This window comes from Coturnix japonica, chromosome 5, assembly GCF_054131305.1.
Source record: "Coturnix japonica strain WE chromosome 5, WE-NBRP24, whole genome shotgun sequence".
NCBI lineage: Eukaryota > Metazoa > Chordata > Aves > Galliformes > Phasianidae > Coturnix > Coturnix japonica.
The window spans coordinates 8,039,633-8,065,182 of record NC_140667.1 but is presented as its reverse complement, the minus strand read 5'-3'; the positions used below and the strand labels follow the sequence as shown (position 1 = coordinate 8,065,182).

The 25,550-nt window shown below is 36.9% G+C and overlaps 1 protein-coding gene across 15 annotated transcripts in view; it reads right to left on the bottom strand.

Moving 5' to 3' along the window:
• Positions 1-25,550, bottom strand: part of SHANK2 (SH3 and multiple ankyrin repeat domains 2) — a 320,253-nt gene that overhangs the window by 253,882 nt on the left and 40,821 nt on the right. For all 15 annotated transcript variants that reach the window (XM_085548205.1, XM_085548207.1, XM_085548210.1 and 12 more), the window contains 7 exons: positions 20,718-20,921; positions 19,113-19,184; positions 18,799-18,907; positions 18,370-18,521; positions 17,462-17,629; positions 14,097-14,213; positions 10,082-10,159 (listed from right to left, as the gene is read on the bottom strand). In XM_085548205.1, coding sequence (XP_085404331.1) covers positions 10,082-10,159; positions 14,097-14,213; positions 17,462-17,629; positions 18,370-18,521; positions 18,799-18,907; positions 19,113-19,184; positions 20,718-20,921 — 900 coding nt within the window. The remainder of the gene's footprint in view (positions 1-10,081; positions 10,160-14,096; positions 14,214-17,461; positions 17,630-18,369; positions 18,522-18,798; positions 18,908-19,112; positions 19,185-20,717; positions 20,922-25,550) is intronic.

Here is a 25,550-nt window from a genome sequence, read left to right as displayed (position 1 = left end):
ACTAAAGCAATGTTTATGTCTCTCAAAACTCTTTTTGTTGGTTTTTTTTTCTGCTTTCAGTAGCAGCAGATTACAAGAATCAACTATCAGTAGCTAAAGACTTTGCAGTTATTTGGTTCAATGCAGTTTGCAATTTTACATGGCTTAAAAGAAAGCTAAGTGCTAAAATTAGGTAGCATTAATTATACCGACTATAATATATCATATTGAAAGATTTAGTAACTTGGCTTTGAAACAATCTTGAGAGAGGCATGGAAAATACATTTCCATCCCATCCACTCTTATTAACTTCATGGAACTAGGACTTTACCCTAACTGCCTTTGTGTATTTAAAATTTAAAAACCAAGCAAATATTCAGTTATGTAACAATGGACACTCAATACATATGCATATACCTGGTTATTAAAAACATACATTGCAAACATTTTCTTTGCTAAAACACTGGTTTTGCTTGCAGATTTTACAGATCCTAAGGTCTCTGGTAAAACACTCAGTGGCCACAAAACAGTGCCAGAGTTGATGAGCACAGTGAATTCAACTCAATGTTAAGTGAAGACTATTACACTGAAATCTCTCATTTTGTTCTAGAGTTCTGCCTTAGTAAGGTTCCATGATGGCTGGACACCCAAAGTGCCATTAGGCAGCCAAGCTCATTCTCCATCAACTTTAATATGATTTAAAAAGTAGGCCGTGTATTTTATGTTACACTGTCCTTTCAAGAAAGTACACAAGTATGTTCTTAAAACGTAACTACTCTAACTCATGAATAAGCCATGACTGAAAACCTTCAGATTAAGTTAAGCCTGCATGGAAACCAAGATAAAAAAAATTTTTTTTTAATGTCCTTTCCTCATAACTTGCAAGCAAATTGCTTCTAAATCATCTCACTCTCTCAGCACTGAAATGCAAACTTAACTCCTATGACAAAAGGATCCGGAGTTATGCAATAACCAGCTTGCCAGGAAGTGTTGAACTGAATATGCCGGCAAGTCAGCTAAAGTTACCATGAAACATGTCAGGCAGTAAAAAAAGGAATGTGCTGGTGAATTCATCCCAGGCACAACTTTACTGCTTCATGTCACTCTTTTCATTTCCTTCTATTTCCTTGGATGAGAAATAACTACTATTTTTAGGTTGCCCTGTTCTATACAGACTGCACTGAGACTCTTCCTTGGTCACTCTATGTATTAGGAAATTTAGTATTTCTATCCTACATGGAGGAAAAAAACATGCACATTTTTCTTATGCTTCTCTGCTAAAATGCCACCTAGCAAGTCATTCTCAAGCAAGATGCACTGTTCTACGCTTGCATTTTAATTATTAATATAAGAAAGAAAAAGCAGACAGGGTGATACATGCATTTACAATTACAGATGCATTCCATGAGAAAGTCTCGCTCAGGCTGGAAAGAGCCATCAGAAGCCAGTTATTGCATAAGCCCCATTACTGCTACACGGGTGAGCAGCAATTCCAAAGGCGTGTTTATTGAAAGCAGATAAAGCCAGGTTGCAGCATGAGATGAATCAGATAAGGCACAGCCAGTAATAAAATTGATTTAATTTTCTTTTTTTCTCCCCAATAATATGCTAAATCAGAAAGCCATGAAATGTAATCTTCTTCAGCAGAAGTCTTTTAGGAAAAAAAAAAAAAAAAATGACTGAGAAAGCATGCTGTGTGCTGGATTTTGCTTTCCTTGAGATCACAGTAAATGTTGGATTATGCAGAAAATTTAACAAAGGGTGTAAAGGTGTGCCCTACTGTAGGTGCTTTCACATCTGAACACAGGTTTTCCTCATAGAAAAGCCAAAAAAATACTATATTTGCAGATACTTCCCAAAATACTTTCAGAAAAAAAAGTCTTCCTACTCACAGGAGGCAAAAAGACACTGCTCACTGTTTCACAGTGAAAACAGCTTATGGGATTCAGTTCTGCAAACAGCACTGTTTAATAACATGGTGATGTTTAAACTGCTGCACCAAATTGACAAAAATGCTTTTTGAAAGCCCTTAGGGCTAAACGCACCAAGCTAATAAAATATGATTATTATCTTATCTAATACATTTGGTGGATTAATTCCAAACTCAACATATTAGCTACAACAAAACCTCTGGAAAGAGCAGAAAAGGCCAATGCCACAACGTGCATTGATGAGGACAGACATGGGGATGCGGTATACGCCAAGTGCTCAATGCAAGCACTCTCCAAAGGGCAGTGCAACAAGATGCTCAGTCATCCCAGAGGCACGGATGCCTCATTTTATAAGCAACAAGAACTCACATGGATATTAGCAGAAATTAACAGCTAACAGCCTGTATATTCATGTAAAAGGAAGAGATCACACCAGCACATCACTTGCCTTTCATACCCATAATCGTTAGCTGGTATTTATGGACCTAAGGTGCCCATGATCCAGGCAAGGACTTGGCTCAGCCTGCAAGAACACATTGTTTCCCTCAAATCTAAGCACTGACTGTGACAGTCTTTTCAGATGCAAGCAGGCAGAGGTGAACAGCAGAACACCTCTGGGCATCATGAACATCAAAACAGAAGTGGTCTCAGCCTAAGTGAAGAAATTTCAGTTTCTCTGAAATTTCTCATTTATTAGCATCAACTAATTAGATCAGCTTGAAAGAGTTTTTACATACAGATCATAGCTTTGCACAAAGTCTAATGATGTATTATGTATTTAATAGAGAAAGTTAATAGTGTTATCTCAAAATAACACTCTATTGTAAGAGTAGGAAAACTTTACACGTAGCAGATTACTGTAAGCATGCTTATCTATGGACTCTGAAATAGATTTCCCATATGGTTTAACCGTCTTTATACCACACATACAGGTACAGGAATCAAGAAGTCATAGAACAGCATCTCTCATTTCTCCCGCGGTTAAATCTAATGCAGATTCTGATATATTGCACTTTTCTATAGGAATACTGAAAGAATAAATACTTGCTATCTGTCACCCTCTGGAAGTTAATACAGCAACTATCATTTCCTCTTCAATATATATAATACCCTGGCAACAAAGCAATTCAAATAAACGGGCATTTTATATTAATCCTGTTCATCACGGACTTAGAATTGTTTTAGAGCTTATCTGATGAGCTGGAGATAGAAACTCTGCTTTAAACAAAGAAAAATAGAAAAGCAGCTCCTTACAGATACAACAATCAAATGAAGAATTTCCAATGACAAGATTACTGCACTCTTTAAAGCCGCAACAAAAATATACAGAGTTGGCACAGCTGACCTTTTTACAAGGATTAGACAAGATACGTGTGACTGCTCAGTTACAATCCAGCCAGTTAAGAACTTACCCTTGCTGCCTTCCCTTGTAAGAGATAGTATGGATAAAATTATAAGAGCAATATTCAGTCTGGCTATCAAAACTCTATAATTAAATTAAAATTATAGAGATCTACATTACCTCCTGCAACCTTCCCCATGACAGCTCATCACGTCTGCGCTGCGCACCAGCATCTCTCACTTGGAGGCAAGAACTGGTAGTGACCCTTACAATTTAGTTTTCTTAATTTGTTCCCTTCTATAACCTAGTTTCAGCTGCTTCTCAGTTTTTTGAAGTTTATCCATTTGGTGGAAACAAACGGGCAGATTGGCTCCTAGCTACCCCAGGGACACTTTGCTTCCCAGTGAAATATTGGTGCATGGACAGACACCTGAGGCACTTCAGCTCCTGCCTGAGCAGGAAGAGAAAACATAAAAGGGTTGATAAGAGGTCTGGGATCCCACACACAAAGTACAGTACAAAGAATCAGCTCATGGACACTCCTCCGTATGTCTGCAGCCACATAAGCTGATGTTGCTGCACAATTGCTTTTATTTTTGTTTTGTTAGAAGATAGACCTTTATGTAAGTATTTTTTAAATACCTCCAAGTGTGGCAATATGTTGCCTTTCACAGTACAAGATGATCACATAATTTAATTTCTGTTTGTTTTACCAAATTATTTCAATTTGTCCCCTTTTCTGAAAAATGACAAAGGATAAGACAGAGGTTAAGAGTAATTAGCCAGTTCTCTGCAAACCATTGCCGGGTCAAGGGGAATGGATTTTAAACTCATTAAGCATGCATGTATATTATTCTGCTCCTGTATCTCTTCCCACATTCAACTCATCCAAGCCAGGAGAAAGCACTACCAAAAGACATGTACACACATGCTGAGTGGGTGGCTAAAGAGATCTAAGGAAAAGGAAAACGTTCTCCTTAGATATAAAAAGAAAGCCACCGTTTCAGCCTAGTGAAATATTGACTGCTCCCTGCCCCTTGGGCTGAGGCCCCAGGTTTCAGTTTCTGTTACAAAAGCACCGTATGGAAGCATCTTTGCTGTCCCACATTCCCAATGAGCATATGACATTCTGCTTTGTTGTCACCAATTGTATAATGAACTAAATACTGACCCTTGGTAATTGTGCTTCATGTACAAGTAAGGGGAAGCTTTTGCCTAGCAGCTTGTCAATGCCTCAAAATCAACAACAGCAGTAAATCTACTGACAACTTAGGTCACTTCTAGCTTCCCAATGAACACTTTAAATGTGAATGGGAACATGCTCCATCCCGGCTATTCTCAGGAATATTTTAATTTGGCAACAGTTCCTCTAATACTGTATCAGATACCATACCAGCACAAAGGCATAAATATGCTGGAGGTAATGTAGAAGATTCCCAAAAATCCTTTTTCTCATATGAGAACATGTATTCCTCTATAAATAGCACTTCAAGGTAAGTGATGAGAAAACATGTCATAACTAATCATTGTTTGCATCTGGGTGTATCACCATGAGACCTTTTCATTTAATTTAATTTTATAATCTCTTATGAAAATAATGGTGAGTATGCATACATAAGTCCATGTAGTATTTTGTTCTTGTATCATCTCTTGTGAACAGTTAAAAACATTTTCCTACCACGATTATTAAACATGATCATGTTTGAATCTCTTACATGATATTAAAATATCACAATATCAAGTGTAAATTAGACCGCATACGTTTCTGTGGCAGATTGTCTTTTACCTGTTACTTCTGTATTGTAAAGCAAATTGTAATTCATCAATGGCCAAACATGGGTAAAAAAATAAGCCAACATGAACAGATAACAATAAATTCAATTATTTCACTCAAAGGAGGAAGAAAATAAGAATAAGCTTAAGGTCTGACTAAAGGCAGAATGCATCATGAGAAAAGAGATATTTTAAGAGGCTTCTTTTGCCAATAACACAAAGTATCCAATGATGCATTCTTTGCACAAGTGTTTAGGGAAGGAATCAGGATGAAAATATATAATCAAATACTCAGCAAAAAAAGAAGTGACTTTCTAATTGCTACATTCCAGTAATACAACAGATAAATATTTTAACATTTCCTTGTATTTGTAAAAATGACTTCTTCAGGCACTGGACACAGATTCTCAGTTTTACCCTTCAAAAATAAGTCAGAGACAAAAATACCTGGAAACAACTACTTGTCTTTTGCCTACAAATTCCACCAAAAGGAGATTCTGCAAGATAAACTAAATCAAAACTGAGCTTCGGGAAGCTATTATGGCAATATGCTGGATGACAGATGAATTTTTCTCTGACCCACTGCTAGCTTATGTACCTTGCGAAATCCCCACCCTCCCTAGCTTTCCAGATCAGACCCTCTTTTCCATGCAGTCAGTTCCCATTTTTCCCTGAATTGATTTTTACTTTATCTTCTGACGTTGGTGATAGAAGTCTTCCTAGGATCCTTATCTATCTTGCTCTTACCAAACTTTAACAGCCTCCCAGCCTCAGCCAATCCTGTACTTTCCCACCCATCAGCAAGCTCTCAAATGCCATTTTTACTTACCAGTGCCTGATTCTGTGTGCCTGTATTCCTCTAGCAAGCTTCTAAATACATAATCTAGTTTCAGAGCCCCTGAATTTGAGTCAGGCTGCAAGCCATTTTACACTGTTGTGTTACTAATACAGAGATCACTAACAGCATGCGGGGCAATTAAAGAAAACAAAACAACATTGCACAACAGGGGAGATTGGACACAGAGAGGTGGGCCAACAGAGTTTTCCAGTATGAGAAAAGCAACACATGTTTTCCTTTACCCATACTCAGAAACAGCTGAATCATTTTGTTTTTCTCAACAATGCAGCCTGAGACACCAGGCATAAAAAATTCTTTTCAAATGATTAAAATCTGGCAAAAATACAAGCAATTGAAAATGGATACACAGCCAAGATATTGAAAGGAATAATTCTACCTGCAGTGAAACTGCACTGGAAGATGGTTGTTCTCCCTGCTGTCTATATCTCTGCACATTAAAAGACCACGCTGACCCGAGACAGCAATGGTCAACAACAAGGTACATCTGAGAAAAATCACCCTTAGATACAGCCCTGAACGTGACTAAATGCAAATTCCTCAGCATATTTGAACACATGAGCTTTAAACCCACTGATTATTAGTTCCATTAGCTCTATGCTTTGAAGTGTTTATAGACAGCACAAAAACATATGAATTGTTCACACAGGACTTCTGCTCAGTAGACAAAAAATGATAAACCATGTGTATGTCCTTTTGAACTTGCATAATACAATATCAGTGTTTTGCAGACGCCTACAATGTCAATGGCTTGTAAACACCAGATATTCCTGAGTTTCTGGAATAATGATTGTAAGGTAAGAAATTTTACATTAATCTATGGATGTTGGTAAGGTATAATGGATTTTCTGAAAGGACATCTAGAAAGTTTTTTAGACCATCTTGCATCTACAACAAGGTCAAAAAACAAGCTTCTGTTTATGTTTTTAGTAAAAAAAACCAGAAAAAACCTAAAATCGCTGGAAACTTAAAAGCCAACCTACATCTGTTCACCATTTCATTATTCAGTTCTTAAGAGCTGTAACTTGATCTTCTACATAATGGGGGCAAACATGCTTAGCAAACTCTCTCAGAAGGTATGAATTGCTGTGAAGGCATCAATAGTACTTACAGCAGTCATGGCTGAGAGCACATTCAAGTTCAGTGCTATGAATGAAAGCACAAACCTGCTCACACATACATAACAGCATATTATTAGCTAGCACTTCCAGTTCTGTAATGCTGATAGATGTACCCCTTCTGTTAGCACAGAAAAATTACCATATAAGGTACTTAGATTACCCAGTCAATACATGGTCGGTAAGTAAACGACTAACAAACAGAACTAACAATGTCACATAATGATGTGGCACAGGTTTCAACTAAACTGTTTTTCCACTTTTAATCAAAACACATAATATGCAGAAGGTTCTCAAGCCCATATTGAGGACAATGATATAAGAATTGTCCTAATCTACATAACAGTTTGTGTAAGCATTATTGCTTATTAAGAAAAAAAAAAAAAAACCATGCTGAAATTTCTTCGGCTCCATGCTCTGTTATTTTAGAATACATCCTATCAGCAAAAGGCTCTAAAGCTATTACTAAATAGATCGGAATGATCAGTAAGGATGAAGCACACCTCTTCAAAAGCAGCTAATTAACACTTATGCATTCAAATTAGGAAACATCCACAAGGTTTTCCAGGCTTTGACAATGGCAATGTCATTCCAATACTAATTCTTTTAGAGAATGAAATAGTAAAAAAGACAGACAGATCTCAGGCAGAGGTATCTACAAAGTAGCCAGTATGGGACGCCCTAGTTAAAAGGCACACAGTTTAACTCAGAGTGGCTTTTTCCTAATGATTGTGTAAACCCATGCATATTTTAAGCACCACCATGATTTGGAACTACATGAACACCCCCTTGGCTCTGTTTTTCTTTTCTTTTTTTTTTTTTTTAATGTGCTATAAAATTAAAGGGCATTTGCCACAAATGCCAAATACTGAAGTCAAAGCGAGCCCCTCATTTTTGGCAGGCCTTGAATGCAACGTACACATTTATTGATATATGGATACTTTGTATTTACAGGAAAGACCAATTTTCACACAATCAGTTATGTAAGCAGCAATTCAAAGGAATCCTTTTTGCTTTTTCTCAGATAACAACATAATAAAGGTTACTCAAAAGAATAGAAGGTGCAGCTACAACTGTTCTCATTATGTACATATGAGATGCTTCAATGTTCATTGCTACTGATTACATGAGTAAACAATTTTAGTATGCAAAATCCTATTAACTCAAGGGGATTCTACATAATTTTATAACAGCTCCACTTGTGGTGTCTGATCGACTGGGTCAGCATCAGACAGATGGCAAAGAATTAATTCTAATGCTGCTTTATTGCAATGCTGCCACTGGGGTTTCTCTACTCACTACATTTGGAAAAACTGGACTATTTCTTACATTCCTTGCACCTAAAAAATTAAGACAAAATGAAGTACAAAATGGAAACAATTTCCACATCCACACACTCAAAGAAAGGATATGATAGAACAAAGCCAACCTATTTTTCACTCCTTCTGTTTATACTACGAAAGGATGTGTCAGAAACCCAAATATCAGAAGTGTTAGCATATAATAAATGATAACACATAGAAACATTTTATTCCATAGAGGCAGGTACACTTCCACTATTAGTGTCTTCTCTTGAGATTATTTCTCCTGTCTCTGTGCTCACTTGCTATTCCATTTTTATTTGATTTTAGTGAGTCATCCTTCACTCCTTGAGGCCCTATAACTATCAGCACTAGCATTTACAAAGATTTAATTTTCTGTCTTTTTCAATGTGTTTTCATAATTTAAGAGGAAAACTAACAATTTCGCAGCATTAAGTAGAAAAAGGAAGACAAATGGAAATAGTTCTACTTTCCTGCCAACCCATCTACATAACAGCTTAAAACAAATGGAAAAGTGAATCTCAGGTGCTGAGAAATAAAATAATCTGATCTCTCAAAGTAATAAATGACACTGGAGTCTACCCCTTGAAAAATTAGGGATTCCTTTTTTCCATTTTTAATCATCCAATTAAATCACTCCCTAAATATAAGGTGCAGTGATAAGTATTATCTAAAACTTAGTGAATTTGTGTTTAGTGTATATTTAGACATCAAACTGTTAACAGTCTGAATATGGTCCCTAAAATTATATGCTGTTTCTCCAGTTTGGGTAAAACGAACTCAAGAGAAAACAGTCATCTGGCTAGAATTTGCAGGCAGAACTCTGAAGCTTGAGAGGCACAAACTATGTCCAGAAAAAATTCAAATAACAAAACAATTAAACAAATAAGGGATTATTTGGCCACGTTATTTTTTAAGAGTCTGATACTTACAGGTATTAATAACTTTGAGAAACTAACTCAGAGACCCACACAGACATAGCAAATATTCCATCAATTTCACTTGTCCAAGAATGAGAGAAAAAGTGTTTTATTTCTTGGGTGGTTTTTTCTGGCTTTTACATGCACACATTTGGGTTTTTTATCATTACTATAAGCCAAGATTATCTAATTAAGGATTGGAATGTTAAGGGAGACAGAGCGTACAACGGATTTCTTATTGTTTAAAGAACACTTGATTTTACAAAATTGTCCCTCCATGTTTCAAAAGAAGAGAGTTCTGTTTAGGGCTACAGTACCATCACTCTTCCAGAAGCCCCCTTTTCTGCAAAATAAATTTTTCTCTGTTAATTTTTCTTGAAACATTGCAGCTTTCATCTTTATTTCTCACATGCCAGTTTGCGTTATGAATGTTTTACTGCAAGCCAGACTAATTAAGACTGCTTCAAAAAATAAGGGCTTAAGGTTGTCACATACCTGGACAATTTTCATCCATTTAGTTTTTTAATTAAGCTTACTGAAAGTTCATAAATGGAAGCAATTAATGAAAAAACATCTAGCAAATTCTGAGTGATCCAAAGAAAAACTTTCCTTGCAGAGACAGAGATGACAACTCAACTAATTCCACTGATAGGGCGCTAAGCCCAACTCCATCCTTGAAACATCTACCAGTTCTTTAGCACCACACCCATAGAAGGAAGAATCCACAAAAGACATTAAGGAAAATAAGGTTTGTTGTTGTTGGGGTGGGTTGGTAGGCATTGATGAGCAGCAGGAAAAAAGGACATTCTTTTTTGTAGTTTTTGTTTGTTTGTTCTTTACCTGAAACGGAGACTGGCTGTTGTAATTTTTAATCTCCTTGTTAGCCCCCCGGAATAGCAGCACCCTGGCACAGCTCTCCTGGAAAAGGTAGAAAAATAAACTACTTAAATAACAATCCTGAAGAGAGGTTGATGTTATTAGATTATGTTTAGTGCATATCTTCTTAGATAAGAACAGCAACATCAAACATGTATACAAGTCTAAGAAACGAAATTATTAAAGAAGCATTTTTTAGTTCTTTAGACAGGGCTTTACACTGAGTGAAATGAGTTCTAGTAGAAACAACTTGCAAATAAGAAAAAAAAAAAGTAGAGAAAAATAAGTTGTAAACATAAACTTCTTTAAAAAAATGTACCCTGAAAACTCCATACTGAACAGACTAGATCTTGTAAAAAACATATTTGTTAACAATTAAATTGGCTCGCATATGGTTTATATGGTTTTTGCCTATTTTGTAGAGAAAACGTTACTGTTACAGTAAGGTGCCTTTGATGAAGGATATAACTCCCTCCTTCTAAAAATTAAACATAGCAGTTTTACCAATTACATTCATTTATTATGTTTGATGGTTGGGTTTGTGACTTTTTTCTTCCTATTCTTCTGTGTTTCTGATATTTCATTGCTTTTCTTTCCCTCTCTTTCTTTTGGGGTGTTGGGTAAAAGCATTTTTTTTGTTTGATTTTCCCTCACTTCAGTGCTGTAACCGTAAGGTGAAAATAATACAAAAAGGACAATGATAAATACCTAAAAGGTTATCTATAGGAAAAACTCACCAGTACAGAAGCCTTCCATCTGACTGAAAAACACTGAGGCAATCTCCACAGAGGAGAAATCTCCAAAAGATGCTGCCTTGGTGGTGGTTAGCCCTTAAATAAAGTCTAGAGTTGGAGTCAAGCTCCACTCCTTCCGGAAGCACAGCTTAATTACCCTCACCTGTGCTCCCACAGCTAACCTGACACTTGCCTCAGCTGATTAATTAGAGGTCCAGGCTGTGATTACCGGTTTCCCATATGGGTAACACAATGGAAAGCACAGCAATCAAAGCAGAGAATCAAAGTACCAGGCTACAGCAAGTGAGGATCTGCTCAATTTTAAGAGCTATGAGCACAGAAATAAAGGAAAGAAGCTACTTGCCTTGGGAAGCACTGCCAATCCTTAAATGAGGTCTGGAAAGGGGTGGGTCCTGGTTCCACCCCTTCTGGTCACTCAGGCACAATGCACACACCTGAGCTCCCCTGGGGGTGGCCCTGCCTTCCCACCAGGTGCTCAATCACTGCTTCAAACCCTGACTTAACGTTTCTGCTATGAGTGTTAAACATTTAATGTATGATTCTTTTGTTTTCTTTCTATTTCATTTACCCAGAATTATTTTGGGATGGCTATTCATGCTATACTGATGAGTCTTGAGGCTCACTTTCTCTCCCTTCCATAAAAATTATTAATAATTAATAGAGCAAACCAAGTGTGATCTTTCTTCTAAGGAAAAGAGAAATGCATGAATTAAATCCTTCTGAACTGCAGAAACCTGCAAATGAAATCCTTTAAATCTTTTTTTTTTTTTTCAATTAATACATAGTATTCTGAGGTCACTAGTCCACAGTGTTGTAAAGTATGACCAATTGTGACCTGCCAGAAACCTTCTGTGATTCTAGCCTGCTTTTCAAATGCCAGAATTTCTGAATGTATTTCCTATATGTAACCCTTAGTGTTCGTCTTCATCAGGTCTACACTTCAGTCAGGGCAAGCAAAAGCACAGATACAGGTTATGCAGAGAATGGTTTGAGAGCAACCCAGAGAAGTATATGGGTATGTTGGCTGATGAAATTTTCAACGTGAGCTGGCAGTGTGCGCTTGCAGCCCAGAAGGCCAATCATACCCTGGGTTGCATCAAGAGAAGTGTGACCAACAGGTCAAGGGGAGGTGATTCTGACTCTCTACTCTGCTCCTGTGAGACCCTACCTGGAGTATTGTGTTCAGTTATGGTGCCCCCAACACAAGAAGGGCACAGACTTGTTGGAGCAGGTCCAGAGGAGGGCCAAGAAGATGATCAGAAGGCTGGAGCACATCCCCTGTGAGGACAGGCTGAGAGAGCTCGGGCCCTTCAGCCTAGAAAATAGAGGGTCTATAGCAGGGGGCTGAAACTAAATTAACTTGAAGTGTATATATATATATGTATGTGTATATATATATGTGTGTATGTATGTATGTGTAGTATATATAGTCTAATTTGCTTACACTGATATCTGCACTTAAGGTGTGTTATCTGTAACTCTAAACATAAAAACACTGACATCAGTATGTAAAATATCATTTTTTTCTTTGTTTTTGTGTGTGTGTTCTATATTACTGAACATTTTTAAAAAAAAATTATAAAAACAACTTTAAGAATCAAGTATTTATTCCAATGAGCATTTAGGTGGAAGTTAGGAAAACAGAATTGCTGAAATCCTGAGAAAATTCCCTGGGAAGAGCTGGAAGAGAAGAATTCAACGGGTAATGACTCCATCTACAGGAATCAAAAGGAAAAAAGAATTTTGGTGTTCCTATTCTCTTCAGCCAGAAAAAGCCAGAAAAGGTCACAGTTCCTTCCTTCCACATTAGTTAACAACAACTTTCAAATAAAAAGGACACTGAAAATATTAACACAGATTACGGTTCACAGCACATCGAGGAAAAACATGTTTGTTTTTACATATTCCTGATTAAGGAAAGAAAATCATTAAACTGTAGTAAAACATCCCATCTCAGAGGCAAATTTAACTGGCTACAAAAATACCCATGATTTGTAGATGAAATTTCAGTGATGGCCTCTAAGTGTTCCACAGAATGATTTTTTCCACCGAGGTCAGAAGAACACAAATGTACATGAGAAATGCTGTTGTGCAACAGGATTTCAATTTTCATACTGCATAGCCTTTGCTAAAAGCGTGTGGTCTTGTGAACGTCTAAGGCTATGAAAATACTTCAGTAAGTTGTGAAAATAATATAAAAAATATGAGAGCTGAGTTCACATTTTTAAGTTTATATGTGCACATATTCATAAGTTTATATGTTTATATATTCAAAATTCTTATTCAAGAAAAGTGAAAGAAATGAAGTTTAAAAATATATGTCTAATATACTCACCAGTGAAGCTGACAGTTAGTTGTGTATTAACTTCCTGATGGGAAGCTTACAAGCAAAATTTTTGTTGAGAGTGTGAATTTTACTTTTCTGGATAGAAATCTTGACAAGTGTTAACATACAGAACATTTGAGTGACTACAGAAGTGAAGAAATTGTCCCAACCTTAACCTGCTTGCCCTGGGTACTGTGATGGTCTGTTGCAGCTTGCAGACTGAGCAACAAACAATCCCATAGAGGCACTTTACCCACTGATATGCTGCATATTTCTAACAATAATCAGCATTAATGGGGAAGATTCATAAGACAGGACCATATGAATTTATATTTATTTTTAATTTATTTTTATTTAATTTTTATTGCAAGTATGACACACACATCAAGCCAGCAGACTTGAAAATTGTCAAATAATTCCCAAAACCTATTTTTAAAACTGTTGAGGTTATTTTAGACATACTTGAGGAATCTGCTTTGATAAAACTTCTGAAACAGACAAGGTGGTAATTGATTAAGAAGCAGATGCTTTAACAGATGTTTTGCTAGTTTGAGTCACATCTCATGACTTGTGTTTGCCTAATTCAATGCAACATTGTACGTGCTGCATTTTAACATAGTTGTAAAACTCATTCCCTCTCCACCACACTTACAAAGAATGTTGAATGCTATCAAATCAAAATGCTAATGGCTCTACAAGTTGTAAACAGCAGGGAATTAGATATCTTCTGTACAATCTGAATATAAATCTCCACAGTATTTTCTAAGTATTTCTTATTTAATTCTAATTTAAATTCTAGCAAAACAGCAATAAGTTCTGAACAGGAAACAAATATTGAGACACGACACTAAAAATTATAGTTCAGCAATTCATGGTGTTGATAGCTTTTCCTACTCACCTGGTTGTAAAGGGCGCAGATGTGCAGCGCTGTGTTTCCTGATGCATTCTGTGCACACATATCAGCACCATAGAAAAGGAGGTGCTCCAGATGTTGGACGTGTCCATAACGGCAAGCCTAGCAAGAGATGTGTTAATGTCTCCATTATTATACAATCTAGTTGCATCAGTCAAGCATTCCAGACCAGTGTCTTTTTATCAGAGAAAGCACTACTTTACTTTACCTGGAATCTAACTTTCAGAACCACCTCTGGACTGCAAGATGAGACTCAGATCTATATACATGTCTGTGAACTGAGTTACGTGCATTTCAGGTACAGCAAATCTGTGCAAAAGTTTAAGCATATCCTTAACAGTAATTTATCAATGAAATACAAATGTTGATATTTTTATAATATATTCTTAGATAGGACACATAAAGAGAGACAGTATTCTTATTATGCTCATCATGTTTGACAGTCGACAGCAAATAGCTTTTTGTTCCACAAATCTTTGGGAAGTTGTCCACAAGGTGGCACTAAAGACGATCAGATTTCCAAAGTCTGCTCTTTAGGTTTGGGCAACTGCACTCAAAGTAGTTCAAAAGAACATCTTCAAATTCTGTGACGTCAGTATATGCACCATGTCCTAAAGAACGTTCCTTTCGGGTGTTTTGCCACTTAACTCCTAACACTGTTATATGGGAAACTCGTAATCACAGCCTGAACCTTCAATTAATCAGCTGAGGCAAGTGTCGGGTCAGCTGAGGGAGCACAGGTGAGAGTTTATTAGCTGTTCTCCCAGAAGGGGTGGAGCTTGACTCCACCTCCTCTACATCTCATTTAAGGGCTGACCACCAGTAAGGCAGCATCTCTTGGAGATTGCTCCTTGGTGGGGATTGCCTCAGTAGTTCCCAGCAGACTGAAGACTTCCATACAGGTGAGTTTTTCCTGTAAATAACCTTTGGGGTATTTACAACTACCATCTTTTCATTATTTGTCACTGTACAACTGTCAAATGTTATTTTCAGTCACAGAGATAAAATGTTAGATCTTGAATAGTTGGAAATAAGCTGATACAGAGGGAGACTCCACTAAAATTTGAAATTTCCTTGATTAACAAAGAAGTCTGAGAAAAATCACATTTCAAGTAAATTCTCATTTACTTGACTCCTTTCTTCTCTGTAGCACACCAACTGAGCATCTCAAAGTTTATAATATTTTCTTTTTGTCATTGTCTCAAATCAGTATTTTTCCAATACAATAACATGGAATTTAAGCTGCGAGGTACAGATATACAAAGCCATTTATTCTGCTGTAGTTACCTAATTACACTGACTTCACTGGGAATTATATCACTTGCACATCTTGCAATTTGAATCAGAAGAATTAAGTGTGCTGCTGAATGCAAGATTAAATGTTACGCATCTTGGGAGTAAACTGGATTTCCCAAATCCCAGAGTAATACATTAACCACCACATTGTTCTCTAATTCCAAATTTTATCATATAAGCAAATTCACCACTATTTTATTAAATAGCTTACAAATTATTTACCGAAATTATGTCAGCTGATATTAGCGCAGAAAGGTTTAAGGTTGAGCAACAGAAAGCAAGGAACTGAAACTGAGTAAAAGGGATAAACAGAAACAAACCAGAGCTGTGTTTCTGATTGCAGGGGACATTAGACCAAATATACTATGTGCCATATTAAGCTATCAGCTCTGTCCAATTTCTAAAAGTCAATCAACAGCTAGATATGAATGTGCAGGTGTCCAACTTTCTCTTCTTCATATGACAAGCTGGACTAAAACCAAGCCCTTCCCTCACTTTGTTTTCTTGCTAAAGCAGGATTTGACCTTCTCCTGCTCTTTGCCAATCTGACAGAAATGCTTCCTCAGCTTTTTTGGGAGCTCTGGAAGACAACAATACAAGGGAACTACATTTCCCCTAGTTACAGGGAGATACATGTTAGGTGAGCTGTCCAAACTGTTAATCAAGGCTCCCTGTTATAGTCAACAGAAAGGAATAAGTATATCCAGAGGATGTTTAGTTTATTCCTATGACTGCACAGCAGAATGCTTTACCTTTTTCTCATTACTGCACAGATCTTCTAACGAAACTAAAAACACTCACTAAAATGAATTTTACACACAATAACTTTGCCTTTCTCAGGCAGACAACATGTGATTGTATCATATAACTGTCTTCATTAATTCACTGATGAATGCTTGGAGAATCACTGCTCCATAAGTAATGCCTTCTACTGTATTATGGTGTTTGCCCACAATATCGGAAGCAGATGCTAATGGTGTGGCAGTAGAGGTTGAACTTTACCACCAATATTCCATCCTATTATGTTGCAGTGCAACAGATGGCAGCAGAGGGGCAGCCTGACAAAATGGCATCCAACATGGACATGCATAAGAAGCAAAGGTGTGCAGTGAATTCCTACATGTGGAAACAATGGCACTCACAGACACTCACTGATGCTTGCTGAATGCTTATGGAGAACTAATAGTGTATATGAGTATAGTGAGGTGGTGGGTAGTGTGTTTCAGCAGTGGTGACAGTGATGTGATAGACAAGCCACATTCTGGATGGTTGTGCACAATTGTCACATCATGAAATGAAGAATATCTCGATCAGCTCATCTGCATGCATTGGTGACTGAACTGAAAAAGTGTTTTGCAGATGAGAACTTGCTCTATCAAATAATGTTATTGTTCTCTCTAAAACTGCTGTAGTTTCCATGGAAATAAATAAGGGGCACTACTTTTGGAGCAATCCATTCCCTTCACAGGCTCAGAAATGATGGCAGGGCATTCTTTTTACTTCTAACTAGAGATAGATTCAGATTTAAACACACAACTTAAAAAAAGCTACCACATATAAACAGCAAAAGAAAAACATTTCGAATCTCAGTATCAATATGTGCAATGAATTAAAACTGAACTTAGATCATGCGTTTGCAAGGATTCAGCTACTTGCAATACAATATACTACATAATTCTAGAAGCAGAATCCTCCATATAAATCCTCCCTGTAAAGTTAAAAGAGAAAGAAGAAAGTATGTCTGACAGACAAGAAGTTTTATCAGGAAGATTAGCATTTACTTGCTAACAGAAGGTCAATTTACACTCTTTTTCTTTTTTAAACTAGAGTGCCACTAAGACACTCATGAACTTCAAATTTCAAAGTGTCCTTTGCTTAAATATGATTAGCAGACAGCTGTGGCAGCAATTTCTGCAGCAAAATCTACAGTAAGCATTCACAAAAGCAGGATGCAAAGCAATGAACAAGAATTCCATACTTGAATCTGCAAGGGCGGAACACATACAAGTGGTATTCAAAACAGTGTTTGGACACAGAATAGTAATCTTCCCTACCTGATGAATTTCTTGCCATCCATTTTCATCTTTACAACTAACTGTAGCGTGTTCATGAAGAAGCAGTTCACAGCAGTAAGGATCGCCCCCCACAACAGCGGTGTGATACAGCGGAGTCAGACCACAGCTGTCTTTGTAGTTAGGAGATGCTCCAAGCTCTAAAAGAGTCTGAAAACAAACAGAAACTGTGTAAACTGCTTTTTGAAGTGACTTAAAGTAATTAGAAGGTGATATTTGTCATGTCTATCTGTTGCTCATTTATTTACAAGCTGAAATAATAGGCTGTGACAAAGAGTAATTTAAACTAGGAATGACCTCAAAAGAAGTAGGATCTCGAGGAATCTACAGGGATGACAAGGTAAGAATGAATGACAATGTACAATTTCTATATTTACATGAATTTCAGAGCTGGCATTTTGAAAATGTTTCATCACCTGTGAAAAACATTTACTTCTTCATTTACAGAAAACGTTATTAAAAATATCACATAAACTGAATATCTGTCAAAAGGAAATAAACATATGCCATAAACATAAGATTAAATCTAGTGTATCAAAGTAATTTAAGAATATCTGTTGAAATACAAAAGAAAAATGAAAAGACTGTAAAGATTTGCATAATCCATATCACTGGCATTTACTTCCAAAGAGATAAGCAGTAATATCACTGTTTCCTCAAGCAGATCTGTTCCAATTTATCAGTCACTAAAAAAATTTATATTTCGCCACAAGAATCAAAAGTCAAAAGACCCAGAATTGAAAGCAAATCACAGGATTTGAAAACCTATAATGCACTAGAGCAATCACACCTTAAATGATCCATTGAGGATGGTATAGTAATTAACTGAAAACACGCTCCTTCATATATTTTTCTGCATAAAGTAATGTAGAATTACTGAAAGCATCTACCTTGAGGGTTACTTGGTTTTTGGCTCTGGCTGCTTTGTGTAGTGCTGTCATTCCATCTTTGGCTCTGAAGTCTAAATGTGCTCCTCCATTTTTCAGAGCTTTTATCACTTCTACTGTATTATCAAGTTGAGCTGCCAAAGTTAGTGGTGTTTCTGAAGGAGAGAATAGTGCACACATGGAAAAGAAATTATCAGATTTATAAAATAATGAACATTTGCTTTAAGAACTGATGAAATATTATGTTAAAAGTATTGATAATAGGAAACCATGAATGATTATTTTCCTCCTTTGGCCAGCAAAGCCATAAGGATACCATTATGCTAAAGATACAAAAACAACAGATAGAATGCATGAGATTTAACCTGTTCATCAGTTTAAGCTGAGCAAACCCAAGGTACTATGTCATGCTGCTGTTTTTACTGTGCTGACCTCCAGTTTCTAGGTCATGATAGTTGGGGTCCAGTCCTCGGTCCAACATCTTTATGATTTTTTCCACTGAGAGATGGTGGACATGATCCATGAATTTTCTCAAGTTAGCCTGAAATAAAGAATCACAGAATGACAAATCATCCGCTGATTAGAAAGGAAAATTTTGACTTAAAGTGAAATATTCTGTCACTATGTATACACTGACATCACTATACTAATTCACTCAGGTGGTAATGAATGCCTACTTCCAGCTTCTCATACACATTACTTTTCTGAGTAGGTATTTAGTAACTTCCCTAGTAAACTGGGCGTACCTTTGTATGAAGTTTGGCCAGCTGTTTTTCATCAAGATTGAACTGTTTGTACACTCTTTTCTTGTATCGAAACTGAGAGGGAAGAAACAACAAACAAACAAAAATTAAAATGTCATTTTTTGCTTAAAAACTAGCAATCAAAACTTTTCTGACTTCACCAGAAAGTATCATCCAAAGTGATGGAGTTTTAAGTAATATTCATTAAAAAGACCTACTATCTTGAGTATTCACCTACAATCAGCCCTATGCATAAAAATGTGTTGTTATAGTTGTACAGTTCATATAATCACAATGTCTATCTTGTATAAATGTAGTGAGATGAGTGGAATTATATGGGAAATGAGATTGATCTCTAGAATCTACATAAACAAGCAAGCTTTACAGGGAATTGAGCTTACTCCTAAGGGTAGCTCTGAACTTTTATTTATGGTCTCAGACAGAAAGAAGGCCTGAAAATGCAAGTTAAATAAATAAAAATAAATAAATAACATTTCAAAATATCCACTTAGCACTTCTAAAACTTAAATGTTCAGAAACAACTCCCATAAAATCCAGTAATCAACACAGGCAGAACACAGGAACAGTTCACCTGATTTTTAATGAGAGTGGTCCTGTGAGTGAGGTTCACAGGATTGTCTCTTTTGTCTGAAACTCAGTCTCTGTGAGCAGTTTGCTACTCTTTGGCTAGCATGGAAAGGTCTGCAGCCAAAATCGTGGGGTTTACTTAGATTTAATTTGTTATTATTGCATGATAATATACACAATTCAAAGAATGCAGCACATTTGCTGGACAACGAGACTACACTGTAGGAAAATTTAAAACCAGATTGTATAAGAGCCCACTTTTAACCTACACATTGCATCCCTTTAGCTGCTGCGAGAAGAATTTTACCAAGTGAATGCTTATTAAACAAACCTATGCGAGAAGAATTTTACCAAGTGAATGCTTATTAAACAAACCTATGTAATAAACGTGGCAGAGAAAATAATGCGGTTACTTATTTTGCTTGTGGCTATTACAGGAACATCAGAGATCAACTTTCAGAATTAAACTGCTGGACAATACAGGACTCAAAACTCTCTCTGGACCCTGTTGTTGTTTTGTTTTGTTTCTTTTATTTGTGTCATAGTGGGGAAAGTTTATTAACTACAGATTATTACTGGATGATGTACCTCCACACTGTCAATACTATCATTAATTAAATGCTAGTTTTGTGCCTAGCTTCCTGACAGAAAGACATTTGGCAGGAGACAAACAGCTATTATTAAGCAACTGTTACCCTACTTAGATAAAGCTAATCATACATCCAAAATCTTAGTCCAGAGCCTTACAATTCTTTTTTAAATCACAGACTACTCTCCTAAAACATATATCCTATGTCCTCAGGAGACAAAAGTCCTAAAATCACATCTCCCTGATTCTTTGCAGGTTTTGGGAGTAGCAATCAAACACTAGCACTTCTGAGAGAAAGAATTCAAGTTCATATTTGTTGATTGCTGTTTCCCAATGCAATTCAGGTGCACACAGAAACCTCATATAAAGTTTAGAGTATAATCTGTATCAGAGCAGTACAATACTATTTCAGATTTTCCATAAAAAAATACCTCTAGGGAAGGAACTCCTTTATTCACCGGCTGTGGGTATTCCCTGAGAAGTCGTTCCTCATCCAAGAACTTTCCGTCTCTACCATTGCTTGCTGGCTGGAACAGTCCATAATTCAGGACATCTTTCAAACTCTGATTCAAAGTGCACAAAATTCGTTGCTTTGCAACCCACACTGAAGCTTCTGGGTTAAATCTAATGCATTTCTGCAAAGAAAGAGGAGATCTAAATTATGAGAAAGCATTCAAACAATATCTTGTACTGCAAAATTTACAAGTGTTGTATATATACACTAAATCTATATGTGCCATGGCAAAATCTACATCCAAGGAATTATATTTCAGACACTCATTCTTCTACAGGAACTAGTACACGTGCACTGAGAAAACCCAGGACATCTCAAGTCACTCCTTAAACCTCAGAGACCAAATCCTTCTTCAAAGAAAAGGCACCTTCATGGCTAACCAGTTAGAAAGGCCAAGTGAAAGAAGGGATATTACAATATGTTTAACCATCCACCTGATTCTAGGCTGTTCTGTCTGATCTGCAAGAGTTTCACAGAAAAATGGTAGTCAGTTAATATAAATTTATCTTGTGGTAAGCTTATGAGAGGAACTATCTGATGTGAAGTAGAGGAGGACTTGAAAATGCAGAAACCTTTGCAAGTTCTCTGCTATTGGGCATCACGAAATTTCAGAGTTTAGGAAGTCTGAGTATTTCATAGAAAGGATGTTCTGAGTTGGATGGAACCCACAAGGATCACCGAGTCCAGTTCCTGACTTAACAGAGGACCACACAAAACCAAACCCTACATCTGAGAATGTTGCCCAAATGGTCCTTGAAAGCCATCATGCTTGGAGATATGCCCACCGCCTCTGAAGAAGAACCTTTTCCTAACACCAAACCTGACCCTGTCCTGATACAGCTCCATACCTTTCCCTTGAGTCCTGTAGCCGACACCAAAGAACAGAACTTGGTGCTGCCTTCTTCTCACTGTAGGAGCTGTAGAACACCATGAGATCTGCCATGCTTTAACCTCACTGTTGCTTCTGCACTGCTCAACTTGGCAGCATCTGCTGGCATCCTTTTAAAGTCCTGAGGCCATCCCTAAGAAAATGGTTGCAGTTTGTCTTCTTCAAATAAATTTATTTATCCTGGCATGCTCTGCATGTATCTGAATGTCACCTCTGATCCCATGAACACAAATCAACTAACAAATTCCTGTGAGTATTTCAATCCTGAATTTTTATTAGCAAATGTATAAGCCACGACTACTTTATATGCTTACAGTGTCTTCTTGCCCATTTCAATGTTACATGGCAAGAATTTTCAACAGTGAAAATTGCCAAGCAGGAGCCAGAAGACTTCCAACTCATGACTGTTTCTAACTGTAATCAACCAGCCCTCCATGTGCACTTGCTTTATCAGAACAAAGAGAACTAGCTGAAGCAGAGGAAGTGTCTTCTGTGTTTCTGTGAATTAAATCTCAGACATGAGGACTGACACTGGGATGGCTTTTATTTGTCATAGCTGGCTGGCAGTGCTGTTGAAGCTGCTGTGATAGCATCTTGCAGTGGCATGACCAAGTGAGTGAGACAGGAGCAGCAAAATTGGGTCCCATCCAGCTACACTGTGGCCAGTCATTAATTATTAAAAACTACCACTGGGTTTGTCTTTCCCAGGAGTTTTTCAGATAAGGCTCGAGTGCTGACATCAGGGTATTTCGGGGTGTCTGATGAGAGAGTGATAAAATGAGGGGGAAGGGACCAGCAGCTGGCAACTCCAGAGCATACAAGCAGAGACTGCGACAAGTGAACCCCTAGAAACAAACCCCCTGCTCTTCTGATATGTCACCCCTTCCAACCCATGGCTTTTAACAGCTTTTGCTCTGAGGTGTGCTTTCCTGCCTACTTTTATTTTATTGTCCTCAAGTAATTATAGATATCTTCCATGCTTTTATTACAATTGTCTTTAATTTATTTTATTGGTTTCCAATTTGCCATGTACTCAGGAGGTACTGATAGCTTTAATCCTGTACTTTCTTAAATATAATTTAATTAGATATAATTTAATATGTTCTCAATATATTTCAATATACTTACAATTCTATGATTAAAATATAATCATACAAAAATATCAAATTGTGTCATAAATAAAGTTGGCTAGGGAACAGCATTCATTCTGCTTCATCTATCTTCTTATAAGTTCCAAGGCATTAGCTGAAAAGTGTTGTATTTTGTTGTTATTTTACAAGGGGATATGGAGGATTAAAATGGTGGCAAAAGGAAGATATGACCAGTCTTGCAGTGGCATTTGGCTTTACACTGCTTTGATTTTCATTTTTAATTTAATTCTTATTTCTTTTTTAAATACACCTTGAGTATTCAACATGCTTCATTTAACCTGTTCTTGTTGTCCATCCATTCTCGATAACCTGCAAACATGGTAGATGGATATTTCTAATTCTCAAAGATATGTTAAACTGGCAAAATAATAAATAATGTTGTATTTCTTCAGGACATATTTCAAAGGAAAATAATTCTACAGGATTTAAGCACACTCCATCAGTAATACACAATATTTATCTACTTAAATGCTTCACTTTCTACACTTCTGATATGACCACATTTGTCTAATGCATGAGGAGAGGCAATAAGAGTTTAACCACCTGCACTGGGCTGAAACATCACAGAAGGATTCTTGTGCAGTAGCTCAAAGGCTTGCTTTAAAATGAGTTATCTGATGCATATATCACCATTACAATTCTACCACAGTGAGTATGATATCTTATAGAGACCTCGATAGCAGAATAAATATGAAAATACTTCAAAACTAATAATGCTACAGATGCGTTTATTCACAGTCCTAGTCTATCTACCAGTTCAAAAGTTCTCTTATTTTTACAAATGTTGAAGATTACTGAAATTGTATTATCAACTTTGCAAAGATTTTCAGCTCCTTATTAGAGCTGCAGGGCCTGATTTTAGCAAAACAAAAATATCAATATTTGTTGGAAATTACAGGATTTCCATAAAATGGAAATATCAGCCTTACAGCCAAAGACAGACACAGCTAAACAGGATTTAAGATAGTGCATTCTGGGGTATAAATCAGACTAAAAATAAAACAAACAACACCTCAAAACAGACAACTGAATCTTTCTAAAGAAAATAATATTTGGAGTAAAGGAATTAGTATGCTTTAGTACACTAATAAGATTCCCAGCTTTTCTGCAGCAAAATGCATAGGCTGCCAGCAGTGAAAGCAGACAGCATTGGAATACCAAGAGCAGATTCCCACAGTCATTTAGGGATGCAGTTCACCTGATGCAGGTTTCTGCACAGGCGGTCAGGTGAAACAGATTAGGAGGGTGTCACACTGAAGGATTCCACAAACACATCAAACCTTCACAGATAGACATCCTTACTAATCCACATATAACAAACAGTTCTGCAAGTGAAGCCAGCAAAGGTATGCTCATAAGAGGGTAAGATTCTTTAACACGTAAGTAGCTAATGAGTACTTGACTTGGAATGAGTTCAGAATCCATACAGTAATATCAATAGTGCATCATCATGCATTGTTAAATACTGAGATATCACAAAACCTGATGTCAGTACACTGGGTTTTATTGTGTGCTTGATGAAACCAAATAGTTCAGCAGGCAAACTGAGGGCTGCTTTCCATTCTCCAGACTGAGACATACTGATGGTTCTTGAAGTTTTACAGAAACACAAGCTATCGTTCAAAAGGACATAAAAGTCTCAAAAAGCATCAAGACCCTAAATTACTTTCCTCTTGCATCAGTCTGTTTAATAATGAAATAACAAAAACATTCCTAAAAACGTTTGACATATCTGTTCTTTAAGTCTGAGGAAAAGAGCAATTCTGAACGCAAAATGTTTGCCATTACTGATGAAAAGGCAAGAGCAAGTGGAGAGGAACCAGACTGCTTCCAGTCAGAGGCAACATCACTTCTGATGTGCTACTTCTCTGGCTGATGAATGAAATAGACCCAAGACTTAGTATTAATACTGATACAGTCCAAGGAGAGATCAGATATACCATCTTTCTTAAAGGAAAGCACAGGACCATCAGCTCACTAGCTTTCCATGTCCAATACACACTGAACACTAAAAATGCATATTTCCTTCAGGTGTGAAGTAGGAGCCTGGGATTAGTTTCAAGCCCAAGAGAGAGATTCAGACTTGCTCATCTGTATCTTCTGCACTAGAAGAGAGAGGCCACCATGGCTAGGAGAGAAGAAAAAGTCAGTTACTGTGATTCCCTACAGATTAGCAAGCCAGGGCCTCTGTGTTGGATGCACTACAAATAAGCAGCTGCTCAAAGGATTACACTAGATACATGAAGGATCTAGTACCTTCTGTCTTATTAAATCAGGGAGTTAAATGCCACAATACAGAGCTTGTTTGCCCGCTCTCCTACATATATATGGAGGGTTTTCTGTGAGTTCCATTCCCTCAGTAATATTAGTGATTCAGGGAATCATTCCATCAACTTATTTAATCATTCTCTATACCCTTGTGCTAAGGATGACACTTTCTTGAACACAGATGAGCAAAAGCAGTAAGAAATTACCTCTTCTACAATGTATTGTTTCAACATTACAAACTGTCATCTGAACTGAAAAGGAGACAAAAAATAATTGATATAATAACTGAAAAATTAGTATTCATAAGAGCTTTGTATGAGCTCGGCCGTGTTCACAATGTCTTGTAAGTTTCAGATGAGAATGTCAATTAATTATTGTACACAATGGTTGATCATTTATAATGAACTGTGATCTTTTCCAAGTTACATTATGCTGCATTTAA